Here is a 17984-nt window from a genome sequence, read left to right on the forward strand (position 1 = left end):
AATGTCATATCATGATAGGTGTATTACCTGCATCTATTATCTGACGACCGTTATCTACATTCATACTTGTAAACAAAGTCGACAGTCAGCTGTTATAAGTAAGGTTAATCTAATAAAGAGAAAGCCGGATTATTTTAAACACTCCCTTTGGAATTAAACACCTTTGTTTTTGTGACACTCCCGTGTAATGATGTGTAGGCTTGTTCGCGACTTCCGTGACTGTGTCGCCCCAAGCCGGCCGCGGGACACAGGACTCATCGGCGGATCACATTGTCCGTCTTGTGTCGCCTCCACGTGTGTCCGACGCCATGGGCTGCGACAACAACAATATTTGCATTTATAACAAATGTTATATTTGGGATAATCTGTTCTTAGTAAAGTACAAATTCTAGTACTTTTGGGGGTTGAGTCCCGTCCGGGATTCGAACCCATACTTGCCACAGTGAGGCACCTAATCTGACTTTGTGTGCTGGCGATTAGGTGCCTCACTCTGGCAAGTGTGGGTTCGAATCCTGGACAGGACTCAACCCCAAAAAGTACTAGAATCTCTACTTTACTAAGAAAGTGTTATCCCAAATATAACATTTGTTACATTTGACCACTTTCTAAATGGCATTGTGTATTAATATTTGCATTGAGTCACATCCCAGCCTACTGGTTGCCACAGCCATAGCAACAACGTACGTCTTTTTCCATAATGACGCTTACCAACATCACTGGTAGCCACAGCAACAACGTACGTCTTTTTCCATAATGACGATTACCAACATCACTGGTAGCCACAGCAACAACGTACGTCTTTTTTCCATAATGACGCTTACCAACATCACTGGTAGCCACAGCAACAACGTACGTCTTTTTCCATAATGACGCTTACCAACATCACTGGTAGCCACAGCAACAACGTACGTCTTTTTCCATATTGACGATTACCAACATCACTGGTAGCCACAGCAACAACGTACGTCTTTTTTCCATAATGACGCTTACCAACATCACTGGTAGCCACAGCAACAACGTACGTCTTTTTTCCATAATGACGCTTACCAACATCACTGGTAGCCACAGCAACAACGTACGTCTTTTTCCATATTGACGATTACCAACATCACTGGTAGCCACAGCAACAACGTCCCTCAAATTGCCACATTTACGCGAACCACACCACTCGTAGCCACAGTAACAACGCCCTTCCTTTGCCACATTTACGCGAACCACACCAAGCGTTGCCACAGCAACAATGTCCCTCAAATTGCAACATTTACGCGAACCACACCACTCGTAGCCACAGTAACAACGCCCTTCCTTTGCCACATTTACTCGAACCACACCACTCGTACCCACAGTAACAACGCCCTTACTTTGCCACATTTACGCGAACCACACCACTCGTTGCCACAGTAACAACGTCCCTCAAATTACCACATTTACGCGAACTACACCACTCGTAGCCACAGTAACAACGCCCTTCCTTTGCCACATTTACGCGAACCAAACCACTCGTAGCCACAGTAACAACGCCCTTACTTTGCCACATTTACGCGAACCACACCACTCGTTGCCACAGCAACAACGTCCCTCCATTGCCACATTTACGCGAACCACACCAAGCGTAGCCACAGTAACAACGCCCTTCCTTTGCCACATTTACGCGAACCAAACCACTCGTAGCCACAGTAACAACGCCCTTCCTTTGCCACATTTACGCGAACCACACCACTCGTTGCCACAGCAACAACGTCCCTCCATTGCCACATTTACGCGAACCACGCCACTTGTAGCCACAGTAACAACGCCCTTCCTTTGCCACATTTACGCGAACCACACCACTCGTACCCACAGTAACAACGCCCTTCCTTTGCCACATTTTGTACCTAGCCCAGTCGTAGCCATAGAAACAACATCTGTCTGTTTGCCACATTTACGCATACCCACCAGACTCGTAGCAACAGTAACAACGTTCATCCTTTGCCACATTTACGCGAAACAGTATAAATGTCCTTATTGTGTCACATCTATGGCCGTGGTCAGACAGCAGCAAATTGACACGTCTCCCACGGCGTCACGTGACCAAGTCGGGCCAAGAAAGGTCGGACAGGGCCGGGCCGGGCCATCGGGTAACACTTAAAATGGATTGCAGAATAATAAAACGAAACGCCCATATCTAGGCAGATCTCAAATGTCCACAAAAGTATAGTTTTGCTCATTTGATTGAGTTTGAATCAAAATGCATCTTCAACAATGTAATAAACTGCCAATTATGACTACATACCGAGAGTCCTCGTAGAAAAATCAGTGTCTTGACTGTGTGTTGGGCATCCCTAATTAACCTTTAACTAATTCATGTTAAACCAACACAGGATGTTTTCTGGAAGTGGGTATTCTCGAATGACTATGGATGTACAGATGTAAACACACTTGAAGATACATCTTTGTGTTTAAAGTTGATTTTGACAGCCCGGGCCAAGTCGGACCAAACACAAGCCAAACACTTCTCATAGAGACTATGTTGAGAATGTAGAGGGAAAAGGGCTTCACTTTGAGCACCTTGTTTTTTTTAAATACAATGTACTGTGACGGGAACAAAAACATAATAATGATAATGATGATAGTTGCTTATGATGATGATGACCATATTTTAACGTGTTTTGGTATGACGAGGTCGGGGACCATGGTGTGATTAACAAGGAGGCCTTTCATGATTGAATTTAAGCGTGCACTATTACACATATTTATATATCTGAAGGTCCTCTTGTGAAGCATGTCAAAACTGAAAACAAGTCATTCAATGGATTTTCCTAAATGACCCATTGATGCAGTACTGAATATCAATGTTAATGTTTATTTTGTTGATGGTGCTGGACGGTACAGAAATGAGTGTCAATCAAGCGAAGTGCCATATCAAATCGACACAGAACCAGTCACTTGCCACTCGAAAACGTCAATGTGTGATTTTGTGTCAAAGTGGGTGTCCAGCTTGACACAAACACAGTATCTTTGGCAGGGTTCGATCCTCTTGTTACCGTAATCGCCTTTTGTGTGGTTTTGACTCCGAGACCATCAATGGTACGACCCAGAATATGCAGAGGGCGTCATGGGAAATGATAATTACATATAAAATTCTTAGGAATACGCCCACATACAGAGTCAGATGTATCCAAACGAACAAACCTGATATGGTCCTTTTTGATAAATCCAATGAAATCATTGCGTAACCGATTTATCTGTTTCTTTTGAAACTAATGAGATTCAGGAGAAACAAGGCAAAGACAGTATGAGGACCGTACTAACGAAATGTCAAGCTAGCTTCCCAAGTTGTTATAATCGCCATTCATGACAGGAAAAATCCCGTTTGCTGACGCTTGAAATAGTGTTTGTATTAATTAAAATGCACACATTTCCAAATATTCGAAATATTCCAGTGTCCATACCGTCCACTATCCTTGAAGGATAATGATGACGTAGACGACAAAAACGACAACGACAACAACGATGACGTGCTGGATTGACTTTCAGAAAGCATATGATTCTGTCTGTTTGGGAATGTTTGGACATGTTGTAGAAATTTACGTCAGTGTCCACATCGTCCACTATCCTGGAAGGTGTATCTTGCCTCGTATGTTTGCGGGTAGAGACACAAAACCAAATAAAGACATGACACATGTGTATGTATACAATTTGGAATAATATGGACAGTTTACAGTCCTAGACACATTCCACAGTAAGCCATGTTAGATAATGTTTTCACTGCTGTTGTATGTATGAGAACACAAGAAAGTACGTATTTGTCAGACATTCAAATCTCGGGTTCAGCAAAAGTTTTCGTATCTATTTTTAATATAAATCGTTGGGAGTTTTGCGATCAGGGTGTTAGTTGTTAATTTTAGGTGCTTAAAATGCACTTTAATGAATCCTTGGAGTCTGTAACCTTGAGAAACGTTGTAATGTTATTAATACAAAAATCAGTAAAAAGTAAAAAGCAGTAAAGCATATATTTTGTGACCGGAACTAGCATGTTTGAGGTAAAGCTTACGTTTTGTGTACCATCAAAAGCATGACAGTGATGACATTTCTTCAAAACATGACAAAATCCCTATCAGTCACTACATGAGAGATATTTACCACGAATGTGTGTACCGAACTCTAGAACCTATTCTCCGATCACGACCGCCTCACCATAAAAATACATATAGATTTGGACCTGTGAAGATCAGGGTTAGAACAGATCTTCAGGAGCCAATGCTTGTATTAAAAGGTGACTATGGTTGTCGTTAGAGGCGGGATCGGGTTGGTTGTCAGGCTATGGTCAGGCTATGAATTGGTTGATTGGATGCATGTCATCTTATCCCAATTGTGTGGATTGATGCTCGTGATGTCAGTCACTGGATTGCCTGGTCCAGACTTGATTATATGCATGACCTCCGTCATATAGCTGGCATATTGCTGAGTGTGGCGTTAAACAAAAAACAAAACAAACAAAACATATAAATGTAACCGCTTATTTCAAAATCGAGATAAAAATACATAGCGCCATCTCGGTCCCAATCTTACTTTACAATAGAACTGTGTACCATGATATCGATGTTTGAATTTGCCACCGTGACAGCTTTAAGAAATCCTAATTAGAATTTTACTTAACTGTAAACAATTCTCCTCGATACAGGTTGAGAAATCCGTAATGAAGTCAAAGAAAGTGATCATTTGCAACATTGTCAAACTTAGTTTCATCCGCAGAAACCACGGACCTTTTTCGCAAAACTAAAATACAACTCAATCCTTCACTTGTTGTTCTGTCACAATGTTTATTAATTATTACCTGCGAAATACATTTCAATTAGTAATCGAGATACATTTCAATTAGCCACACCTTACACCTGTTATATTCTGAATTGATCGTCTATGCAATCGTATTTCCATGGATCTATAATACACAGTCTGTTACTCAGTTTTTTTTCGCTTATTGACTTTCTACATAGGTGAACAGGGACATTTATTTTACATGCAAACAACATGTTATTCAGGAAAATATAATTACATGATATGGGTATCTACATCCGTGGTTGGACGTGTCCCGCTTTCATCCAGAAAGGCATTGTCTTAAAGTCGGGCCGGGCCGGGCCAAGACGGGCCAAAGTGTTAATTGCTAATTACATCATTATCGGCGACCATACCTACATATAACTAATACAAAATACACATATGACATTATTGAACAATCACCAACCAAAAACTTGACCATAATTAAGTAATTCGGAGTAAATCTCTTTAAAACCAGAAAGTGGAGCTGTGTGTAAGCGTCGCTGATCTAGGTAACATGTAAAAGAGCAAACGTTAAACGAAATAAGATTTGAAACGTATCAAATACTTCTAGCTATCGTGATACCAATTTCCATCTGTCGGCATAGCGTTTATATTCATAGGATAGTACTATATCTAAGTAAATACCACTTTGTAATGTCACCGTTCATCGTATTTAAAGCAGACACGTTGGTTAAAGTAGACCTCTTCTCCCTATACTATCAACAGTCACACAAGTGTTCGGTCCGACATGGCCCGGGCTGTGAAAATCGAATCAAACCTCACATAAGTATCATGAAATGGATTCACATCTACCTATATACCACTTTATAGTGTCTCAGATCGCGGTATTTAAGGAAAACAAGGTGCTCAAAGTGAAGCCATTTTCCCTCTATTAGATATTATATTATTTTCTCTTGGAACATCTATAAGATGTACAATTACATGTATTTACCAAAACGTTTTTACTTCATTAAATAAACATTCACTCATTGAACATCTCCAACAGTTTTGTCCATGTTGAGATCCACTGAAATGGTTAGTTCACTTGTTCTATTTATATGGATCAGAATGATGTTTGTGATTAAATACGATTTTATTGGATACATTTACCTTGGCTATATTTAAGAATTCAACAAAAGCTTGCGTGTGGTTTGTTTGGAAGTATAAAATCAACTATTGTTTGTAAAAACCATTTGTGTGTGTTAATGTATATGTTTTTTTAAAGAAGAGGTGTTTGTATAGATGATTATTTGTGTGTTCACAAAGCACACGACCCTGACAAATGTTCAGCATGTCACGGCTACGTGTTCTAACTAAATACCAGTTTCCCAAGTAAACCAATATCGTTTGAAAGTAGTTATATAATAATAGTGTTACTGTCACGCGGCATTTGAACAATGATTCATTGGACATTCAGGCAGTTGGTACGTGAACCCATCAAGGCTTAAAGTGTGAGAGTGAAATGAAGTAGCTTGCCTCGCGCCTACATATAGAACAGAGTTCCCAGCACCCACATATAGAACAACGTGCCTTGCACCTACATATAGAACAGCGTGCCTAGCACCTACATATAGAGCATATCTATCTATCTATCTATCTATCTATCTATCTATCTATCTATCTATCTATCTATCTATCTATCTATCTATCTATCTATCTATCTATCTATCTATCTATCTATCTATCTATCTATCTATCTATCTATCTATCTATCTATCTATCTATCTATCTATCTATCTATCTATGCAGGGTACACGTGTACACACATTTGTTAATCTTCATGTGTTTAAGATGCTATGACAGGGTGATCCAGGAACACAGCTGTTGCTGTGAGTAGATCGGTATATTCCGTGTAGTACAAGTCACTCGTCAAGTTGTTATATAGCTGCAAAGCCTGGCCAAACACATGTTGCACAAATCAGATGGCGTACCTGCATGTGTGACAAAGCCTCTGATGTTTGTTTTAATCCCAGGGACACGCCTTTCTTAATGTCGGTAAGCCATGGATTATCAGCAGACGTACCTGAGGTATTATGGTACTATGTGTACACCTGATTCACTCCGTTATCATACATACTATGCAACGAAATTCATTTTATTTGTGTATGTCCGTCTTATTGTGATCAAAGAGACAAGTTTATAGAACGCTATCTGTCAAATTATCCTAAATCTGCTTTTATTTTATTTTATGATCCTGTCATTATATATATATTATGTAGCTAACTATTGTGGTACATTGCTGCGTTAATATGAGGAATAACAAAGACTTTGATGTCAACCTAGATTCTTTATTAATGCAATCAACATGATATCGTCACATCGCCATTACAAGAGTGCAAAAATATACATTTATCAGGTATATACATGATAATTGATTATACATTTGAACTGTAACATACACTCCAGCACTTAAGATACCCGTGATGATCCGACTTAGAATTGATCTTCAGCAACCCATGCTTGTCATAAGAGGCGACGAACGTGGTCGGGTGGTCAGGCTCGCTGACTTGGCCAATTGGTTGATGCACGTCAATCACTTAATTGTCAGGTCCAGACTCGATTATTTACAGACCGCCATATACCAGGAATATTTCTGAGTGAGGCGTTCAGCAAACAAACAAACAAACAAACACGCAAACGTTACTTAGTATCGGCTGAGCTGTGTTCTATTAAATTTGACATACTACTATCCTTCCAGGTGTGTCTCGCCCTGACAATCGTCGCCCAGCAACAATACAATGACCCCTGCAGGCAGAGAGAGGCGGAGGTATGTATAATAGCCAGCCAATCAGAAGTCAGCAGTAAACCTCCAGTCAATCAATCAGAAGCCAGTTGTGAACATTCAGCCAATCAAACGTCAGTTATAAACCTCAAGCCAATCAATCAGAAGCAAGCCGTTAACATCCCGCCAATCAGAAGTCAGCAGTAAACATCCCTCCAATCAGAAGTCAGTAGTATCACTACACACCAATCACAATGCTTCACTGTTTCAGGATGCATAATATAAATTTACATATTTCCGTTTTCACTCTTCAATGTCCAAACAAAATTTTTGTTCGCGACACGTTGTGTGGTATGCGCAAACTAACAAGATGATTTTTTTCTTATGGCTTAGACACAATTCAATGACTTCTTTGATGAGACAATGACTTGATATTTGTGCCAGGCAAACGTCGTGCAGATGATCTCTCTTAGATACAGGATGAGTAATATGTTCAGATGTGAACATGTCTTCTCCGATTCATAAACCAGAGTAGACATAATTTTATGGATAACAACTCCTTTAATACTGTGAAAAGCGACGTTTCGGTATAGATCCTTATACCATTGTCAAGCAAGACTGAATGAGGGACATAGTACAGAATACATAAAGGTAGGTGGAGGATTAACAGTAGAAGATTAACAGTGACAACAATTGCATACATGAGTGGGATAACATTGGTAGGTGTTGACAACAAAGGGATGATGCTATCACATGTTGGAACGGAGAACACATAGGTAGAAGCCAATAGGGACATGAAGCCAAAAACAGGATAAGTGTATTTTGCTTGATGAGTTCATAGTAGGCGGGCGAGATGAAATAGCCTTGATCTCTGTTGATTGATGGCTTGTGGCGGCGGCTGTGGACTGCTTCTGTTAGTTTTCTTTTCGTGAAATAATGGAGGTTGTTGGCGAGGATTTCGGCCTCCATGATTTCACTAAAAGAAATAAGATGAATAGGATCGGGTTATTCTCTTGTGCTTATGTACCTGTCTTCGTCAGTTGTCTGTGTTACCTGTGTGCTGAGTTACCTGTGTACGTCTAATGTCTGTGTTACCTGTGTACGTCTAATGTCTGTGTTACCTGTGTGCTGTTTTACCTGTGGACGTATACTGTCTGTGTTACCTGTGTACGTCTAATGTCTGTGTTACCTGTGTGCTGTTTTACCTGTGGACGTATACTGTCTGTGTTACCTGTGTGTTGTTTTACCTGTGTACGTCTACTGTCTGTGTTACCTTAATGCTGAGTTACCTGTGTACGTCTAATGTCTGCGTTACCTGTGTGCTGTTTTACCTGTGAACGCATACTTTCTGTGTTACATGTGTGCTGTGTTACCTGTGTACGTCTAATGTCTGTGTTACCTGTGTGCTGTGTTACCTGTGTACGTCTACTGTCTGTGTTACCTGTGTACGTCTACTGTCTGTGTTACCTGTGTACGTCTAATGTCTGTGTTACCTGTGTGCTGTTTTACCTGTGGACGTATACTGTCTGTGTTACCTGAGTGCTGAGTTACCTGTGTGCGTCTACTGTCTGTGTTACCTGTGTGCTGTTTTACATGTGAAGGTATACTGTCTGTGTTACCTGTGTGTTGATTTACCTGTGTACGTCTACTGTCTGTGTTACCTGTGTGTTGTTTTACCTGTGTACGTCTACTGTCTGTGTTACCTGAGTGTTGATTTACCTGTGTACGTCTACTGTCTGTGTTACCTGTGTGTTGATTTACCTGTGTACGTCTACTTTCTGTGTTACCTGTGTGCTGTTTTACCTGTGTACGTCTACTGTCTGTGTTACCTGAGTGCTGAGTTACCTGTGTACGTCTAATGTCTGTGTTACCTGTGTGTTGTTTTACCTGTGTACGTCTACTGTCTGTGCTACCTGTGTGCTGTTTTACCTGTGTACGTCTAATGTCTGTGTTACATGTGTGCTGTTTTACCTGTGAACGTATACTGTCTGTGTTATCTGTGTGCTGTGTTACCTGTGTACGTCTAATGTCTGTGTTACCTGTGTGTTGTTTTACCTGTGTACGTCTACTGTCTGTGTTATCTGTGTGCTGTGTTACCTGTGTACGTCTAATGTCTGTGTTACATGTGTGCTGTTTTACCTGTGAACGTATACTGTCTGTGTTACCTGTGTGCTGTGTTACATGTGTGCTGTGTTACCTGTGTGCAGTTTTACCTGTGAACGTCTACTGTCTGTGTTACCTGTGTGTTGTTCCACCTGTGTACGTCTACTGTCTGTGTTACATGTGTGCTGTGTTACCAGTGTGCTGATTTACCTGTGTACGTCTACTCTCTGTGTTACCTGTGTGCTGTGTTACCTGTGTGTTGTTTCACCTGTGTACGTCTACTGTCTGTGTTACCTGTGTGCTGTGTTACCTGTGTGCTGTGTTACCTGTGTGCTGTTTTGCCTGTGTACGTATACTGTCTGTGTTACCTATGTTTCCCAAACACTGTAAGGCGTCTTTCGTCGCGCTGTTATTCATTCTCATATGTCAACAGCCACGCTTTGAATTTTGTGGGCTCAAATTCATGTACTGAAAGCGAAAAGGACATAACGCTTTTTGTGTCACGATCATCGCCCTAAACAGTTGACATTTAGGGTCTAGCAAATAGGCAGGCTATAGCAAACTAGAACGCTTGTATAGCCTCGCTTTCTTGCATTTGGAGACGCGAAAGTATTCGGGGCAATTGGGGAGATTGTAATGCGGTCTGCCTTTAGCAAAACGTCATCGTTTCTTCAAGCACTCGAACCCGTCGTCTTTAATGTGTCGAATACCCGATGTTTACAATTTGGATCCCCCAATCCCTTAATATATTTCTCATTACGTTTACCGGCTGTGTCGAACTGGATGTTTCCAATTCCCGGTTGTCTCCACACTCAGTTAAAAGTCCCAACAGTTCACGTTTTCCCTGCACTGTCGCAGTATCACATTTTCTTAATGCGAGTGTACGCCACTCTCAATATACTGACTCTAAATTTACCTTGTATACACACAGTGTCAATATACCGACTCTAAATGTACATTGTATACACAGTCTCAATATACTGACTCTAAATGTACATTTTTTACACAGTCTCAATATACCGACTCTAAATGTACATTGTATACACACAGTGTCAATATACCGACTCTAAATGTACATTGTATACACAGTCTCAATATACTGACTCTAAATGTACATTGTATACACAGTCTCAATATACTGACTCTAAATGTACATGGTATACACAGTCTCAATATACTGACTCTAAATGTACATTGTATACACACAGTGTCAATATACTGGCTCTAAATGTACCTTGTATACACACAGTGTCAATATACTGACTCTAAATGTACCTTGTTTTACACACAGTGTCAATATACTGACTCTAGATGTACCTTGTTTTACACACAGTGTCAATATACTGACTCTAAATGTACCTTGTTTTACACACAGTGTCAATATACTGACTCTAAATGTACCTTGTATACGCACAGTCTCAATATACTGACTCTAAATGTACCTTGTATACACACAGTGCCAATACTGACTCTTAATTTACCTTGTATACACACAGTGTCAATATGCTGACTCTAAATGTCACTCTGTGTCAGTATTCTGTCAATATTGGCACCTTAATTTCCACACAGTGTCAGTATTCTGTCAATATCGGCACCTTGTTTTCCACACAGTGTCAGTATTCTGTCAATGTTTGTGGACCCGTGAAGACCCGGGGTAGAATAAAAAGCGTAAAAGGCGACCTTGCTTGTCGTAAGTGGCGACTAAGGGCATCGTGTGGTCATGCTCGCTGACTTGATTGAAGCATGCCATCGATCCCAATTGATGTCGATCACGGGATTGTCTGGTTCAGACTCGATTATTTACAGACCGCAGTCATATAGCTGGAATATTGCTGAGTGCGGCGTTAAACAACAAACAAACAAAACAATATCTGCGCCTTGTCTTCTAGGGAAAAGGATGCGGTCCCGAGGAGGAGTGCCGTCTCGTGCAGGTCTCCTGTGAAGCGTTCCCATGTCCGCCAGAAGCTCAGTGTTTACGTATGTGCAGTGTTTACCCTCATCTCACTATGTGAACATTTCCTCTGTATTTCCCATCTTGTAGTGTACACACACGTACCTGTAACGTGGATGTAGATGTAACCAGGTGTAACAGTAATACGAATGTGACATAGATGTTAGTGTAACATGGACGTAATTGTATGATATATGTAACTGCAACATGTATAACAGGTATATATTTGTAACAAGATGTAACTGTTACACAGACGTAAGTGTAACAGGCATGTCAGTGTTGCATGGGTGTCACTGTTACATTGATGTAACGGTAATATGGATGTTACTGAAACAAGGATGTACTGGAACATGAATGTTTATTTTTAAGAACCCCGGCTAACAGTGAGCAGCTGTCGCTATGGCGACCCAGTTCTTAGTATGAACTTCACCGCCCTCTCCTGCGCCTCCGACAAAGACTGCCCCGACCACACCACCTGCAACTTCGAGGTGATGGACACCCAAACCACGTGTTGCTGGATGCCGAGAGGTGGGTACACAACAGCTTAAACTAAATCATGATGCTTGACAGAGACAGGTGGTTACAACATGACCTGAAGCATGATGCTTGACAGAGACAGTTGGGTACAACATGACCTGAAGCATGATGCTTGACAGAGACAGGTGGGTACAACATGACCTGAAGCATGATGCTTGACAGAGACAGGTGGGTACAACATGACCTTAAGCATGATGCTTGACAGAGACAGGTGGTTACAACATGACCTTAAGTATGGTGCTTGACAGAGACAGGTGGTTACAACATGACCTTAAGTATGGTGCTTGACAGAGACAGGTTGGTACAGCATGACCTGAAGCATGATGCTTGACAGAGACGGTGGTTACAACATGACCTGAAGCATGATGCTTGACAGAGACAGGTGGGTACAACATGACCTGAAGCATGATGCTTGACAGAGACAGGTGGGTACAACATGACCTGAAGCATGATGCTTGACAAAGACAGGTCGTTACAACATGACCTTAAGCATGATGCTTGACAGAAACAGGTGGGGACAACATGACCTGTAGCATGATGCTTGACAGAAACAGGTGGGTACAGCATGACCTTAAGCATGATGCTTGACAGAGACAGGTGGGAGCAGCATGACCTGAAGCATGATGCTTGACAGAGACAGGTGGGTACATCATGACCTTAAGCATGGTGCTTGACAGAGACAGGTGGTTACAACATGACCTGAAGCATGATGCTTGACAGAGACAGGTGGGTACAACATGACCTTAAGCATGATGCTTGACAGAAACAGGTGGGTACAGCATGACCTTAAGCATGATGCTTGACAGAGACAGGTGGGAACAGCATGACCTTAAGCATGATGCTTGACAGAGACAGGTGGGTACAACATGACCTTAAGCATGATGCTTGACAAAGACAGGTCGTTACAACATGACCTTAAGCATGATGCTTGACAGAAACAGGTGGGGACAACATGACCTGTAGCATGATGCTTGACAGAAAGAGATGGGTACATCATAACCTGAAGCATGGTGTTTTTGGATGGAATCGCCTCTCTTTCAGCGTCCAAAATGTTACTATGGCATTTAAGCACACCATTCCAGAGACACTAAAATGAATTGGCATCACAAACTAATATATGTAGATGATTTAATATTTCCTAAAACGTTTTTGGAACATTTGAACCATCTCAAAGCAGTATTCCGAATGATCTGTAAAGATGTTGACACTAAGGCTCATTTACACAAGGGTTCTATTGGATCTATAACGACATGACCGACATTGATGACAAGCATGTAACATCATGTTCATGTTTCAGCGGCACCGATCACACCCATTCAATTCAAGCCGGGGACGTGTCCCAATCTCCTTGGAATTGGATCCTGTGAGAGTGAGTGCGTCAACGACGGCAGCTGCAGCGGCGACCTGAAGTGCTGCAAGAACGGGTGTGGCAAACGTTGTGTGTCACCCATCCCAGCCACCCCAGCCGGCAGTAAGTACAGCCAATGACATCCCTCAGTACCTCGGCCACCCCAGCCGGCAGTAAGTACAGCCACTGACATCCCACAATACCTCGGCCACCCCAGCCGGCAGTAAGTACAGCCACTGACATCCCACAATACCTCGGCCACCCCAGTCGGCAGTAAGTACAGCCACTGACATCCCACAATACCTCGGTCACCCCAGCCGGCAGTAAGTACAGCCAATGACATCCCACAATACCTCGGCCACCCCAGCCGGCAGTAAGTACAGCCACTGACATCCCACAATACCTCGGCCACCCCAGTCGGCAGTAAGTACAGCCACTGACATCCCACAATACCTCGGTCACCCCAGCCGGCAGTAAGTACAGCCAATGACATCCCACAATACCTCGGCCACCCCAGCCGGCAGTAAGTACAGCCACTGACATCCCACAATACCTCGGCCACCCCAGCCGGCAGTAAGTACAGCCACTGACATCCCACAATACCTCGGCCACCCCAGCCGGCAGTAAGTACAGCCACTGACATCCCACAATACCTCGGCCACCCCAACCGGCAGTAAGTACAGCCACTGACATCCCACAATACCTCGGCCACCCCAACCGGCAGTAAGTACAGCCACTGACATCCCACAATACCTCGGCCACCCCAGCCGGCAGTAAGTACAGCCACTGACATCCCACAATACCTCGGCCACCCCAACCGGCAGTAAGTACAGCCACTGACATCCCACAATACCTCGGCCACCCCAGCCGGCAGTAAGTACAGCCACTGACATCCCACAATACCTCGGCCACCCCAACCGGCAGTAAGTACAGCCACTGACATCCCACAATACCTCGGCCACCCCAGCCGGCAGTAAGTACAGCCAATGACATCCCACAATACCTCGGCCACCCCAGCCGGCAGTAAGTACAGCCACTGACATCCCACAATACCTCGGCCACCCCAACCGGCAGTAAGTACAGCCACTGACATCCCACAATACCTCGGCCACCCCAGCCGGCAGTAAGTACAGCCACTGACATCCCACAATACCTCGGCCACCCCAAACGGCAGTAAGTACAGCCACTGACATCCCACAATACCTCGGCCACCCCAGCCGGCAGTAAGTACAGCCACTGACATCCCACAATACCTCGGCCACCCCAACCGGCAGTAAGTACAGCCACTGACATCCCACAATACCTCTGCCACCCCAGTCGGCAGTAAGTACAGCCACTGACATCCCACAATACCTCGGCCACCCCAGCCGACAGTAAGTACAGCCAATGATATCCCACAATACCTCGGCCACCCCAACCGGCAGTAAGTACAGCCACTGACATCCACCACGCACACGCACACGCACACGCACACGCACACGCACACACACACGCACACACGCACATATACCCACACACGCACACGCACGCACACATTTTGTATGCACACAAACAAACAGGTTTTTGTGTCTGTAGATACCGTAGGACATGTTGATCCTAAGAGTCAAATTGTCAGCCAACATTGCAAACAAGGAGAACTCAGGGAAGCGTCACACGACGGGGATCGGGGCTGTGGTGGTGTGCTCTGAGATGCGACGCACGGATTGAACTACATTGATGAAATGCCTGTAACACAATAAATGATTGGATTGTTTCAGCTGTATCGACCACTCCCAGCCCACCCGTCAACTACCCGTGTCAGACAGTGGTACGTACAGCCTGACCTGTTCTGTGAACATAATCATGTATACCCGTCAACCCCACCCCACCCGTCAACTACCCGTGTCAGTGCATAATAATATGTACCAATATGTCCCAGTCCATCCGCTACAGCGGTACTTTTTTGGAATCTTAGATGTTTTCTGTAATTCCAGTAAGGTTGTAATAGTTTGAATTGTAAAGCTAACAGGTCCTCCACTGACCGGTGTAGTAGCAGTGACTATGTCAACAGGGGTCTACCCGGTAGACAGATACACGTGTAAATTGAAACCTGCTTGAGGACAACTACCACGTCACGTGATAAAAATAAAAGATATTCAGACAGCTAAAACAATATCAGTAATGCAGTGAAAAGAGTTAAATCTTCCAAAGACGAAGTCATGGCTACTTGATAACAAGACAAGACATTTCGAGATTGTCCAGAAGCTGAAAGCGAGGCCACTCACTCTGTATGTCCAAAGTATGTCTGCGCCAAATACGTGAGTTAAATTCATGTAATTAATGTTTCATGTCTAATGTTCTCTTTGTAGAGATGTTCCCGAGGATTTGAGTGTCGACTGCAGGAGGTACAATGTTTCCATGCCCCCTGTCCGCCTCAAGCAACGTGTGTCCGTAGGTGTCTTAATCGTTCTCTGCTATCACAAACCAAACCTCTTGTCTGTTGCTTGCCCTACATCTGCAGTGGTACGACATGAGCCTGTGTGTCCTATATCTGTTGCTGGCTCGTGCCCTGCATCAATATCGATAAAACGAGGAACTGAGTGTCATGTGTCTGTTGCTGGCTCGTGCCCTGCATCAATATTGATAAAACGAGGACCTGAGTGTCATGTGTCTGTTGCTGGCTCGTGCCCTGCATCAATATTAATAAAACGAGGACCTGAGTGTCATGTGTCTATCCGTTGCTGTCACAGTTTAACACGTGAGTTTTGATGTTTACTTTTCTATCCCACAGCCACGCTCCCACCCTCGACACTCAAGCAATGTGATATAGGACTCCCTGTTGTCGACAGCAGCAACAACGAATTGTTCTGTGGACGTGGCCCAAACAGACGCGCGTGCCCTAGCAGCACCTCCTGCAGCATTGACCCCGTTGATCGTTTTGCTGTTTGCTGCTTCAGTCCTGACGGCAGTAAGTACAGTCAATGATATCCCTCAGTACCTCGGCCACCCCAACCGGCAGTAAGTACAGCCACTGATATCCCTCAGTACCCCAGCCACCCCAACCGGCAGTAAGTACAGCCAATGATATCCCTCAGTACCTCGGCCACCCCAGCCGGCAGTAAGTACAGCAAATGACATCCCACAGTACCTCGGCCACCCCAGCCGGCAGTAAGTACAGCAAATGACATCCCACAGTACCCCGGCCACCCCAACCGGCAGTAAGTACATCCACTGATATCCCTCAGTACCCCGGCCACCCCAGCCGGCAGTAAGTACAGCCAATGACATCCCACAGTACCCCGGCCACCCCAACCGGCAGTAAGTACATCCACTGATATCCCTCAGTACCCCGGCCACCCCAGCCGGCAGTAAGTACAGCCAATGACATCCCACATTACAACCGTGGTCCATGTAGAGGTCTGACTCCAACAGTTATCGCTTATGATTGTGTAATTGTGTGTATGTCTTGGCTGCATACAGCTACAGAATATGAAATTTAAAGGTAAATAGTCGGAATGAAAGAAAGAGGTCATGTAAACCAACAACGTTGGTTCAGAAGGAGGAATTTGGTCATTATGTCAACCTTGGGTTGCTCTTGTGTGGACTAACTACTGTTTACTTTCCTGTTTCAGCCACCCTCTCGCCTGTGTTGACCAATCCCTGTGCGGTGAGTAGAAATAAAGCGTCAATGCCAGAGAATAACCAGTCTCGATTATCTGCCAAAACAGATTCTATTTGGCGTAACCGCAAAATTGTGGTGACTTATAGGAATTGATCAGTAAAAATACCATGCTTATATACGTACTGACGACCTTGCTTCGTTAAAACTAACTGAAGATATTCATGCAGCGTGACGTGTTGTGTTGATACGAGAGTTACCAAGACACCTCGGGGAGTGATGTTCATGAAGTGTGTTGTTCTGTGTGCAGGCGGCGCTATGTGTGAAAGGCCACTATTGTGAAAACCGACCCGACTTTTCATGCAGATTGCCCCCATGTCGACAAATAGCTGTCTGTGTCCGTGAGTAGCTTTACCACAACACACACGCACACACGCACATACCCACACACGCACATACGCACACACACGCACACATTTGTAAGTCACACAAACAAACAGGTTTTTGTGTCTGTAGATACCGTAGGACATGTTGATCCTAAGAGTCAAATTGTCAGCCAACATTGCAAACAGGGAGAACTCAGGGAAGCGTCACACGACGGGGATCGGGGCTGTGGTGGTGTGCTCTGAGATGCGACGCTCGGATTGAACTACATTGATGAAATGCCTGTAACACAATAAATGATTGGATTGTTTCAGCTGTATCGACCACTCCCAGCCCACCCGTCAACTACCCGTGTCAGACAGTGGTAAGTACAGCCTTACCTGTTCTGTGAACATAATCATATATACACGTCACCCACACCCCACCCGTCAACTACCCGTGTCAGACAGTGGTACGTACAGCCTTACCTGTTCTGTGAACATAATCATATATACACGTCACCCACACCCTACCGTCAACTACCCGTGTCAGACAGTGGTAC

At 43.8% G+C, this 17984-nt stretch overlaps 1 protein-coding gene across 1 annotated transcript in view; it reads left to right on the forward strand.

Moving 5' to 3' along the window:
- The window catches only part of LOC139474056 (neurogenic locus notch homolog protein 3-like), a 32734-nt gene that overhangs the window by 955 nt on the left and 13795 nt on the right, over positions 1-17984 (forward strand). The window contains exons 2-11 of the mRNA XM_071256917.1: positions 7499-7567; positions 11515-11602; positions 11946-12104; positions 13411-13584; positions 15219-15268; positions 15810-15891; positions 16232-16408; positions 17073-17107; positions 17370-17460; positions 17758-17807. Coding sequence (XP_071113018.1) covers positions 7499-7567; positions 11515-11602; positions 11946-12104; positions 13411-13584; positions 15219-15268; positions 15810-15891; positions 16232-16408; positions 17073-17107; positions 17370-17460; positions 17758-17807 — 975 coding nt within the window. The remainder of the gene's footprint in view (positions 1-7498; positions 7568-11514; positions 11603-11945; positions 12105-13410; positions 13585-15218; positions 15269-15809; positions 15892-16231; positions 16409-17072; positions 17108-17369; positions 17461-17757; positions 17808-17984) is intronic.

The sequence above is a fragment of the Haliotis cracherodii genome, unplaced genomic scaffold, assembly GCF_022045235.1.
Source record: "Haliotis cracherodii isolate W230 unplaced genomic scaffold, xgHalCrac1.p SCAF_3, whole genome shotgun sequence".
NCBI lineage: Eukaryota > Metazoa > Mollusca > Gastropoda > Lepetellida > Haliotidae > Haliotis > Haliotis cracherodii.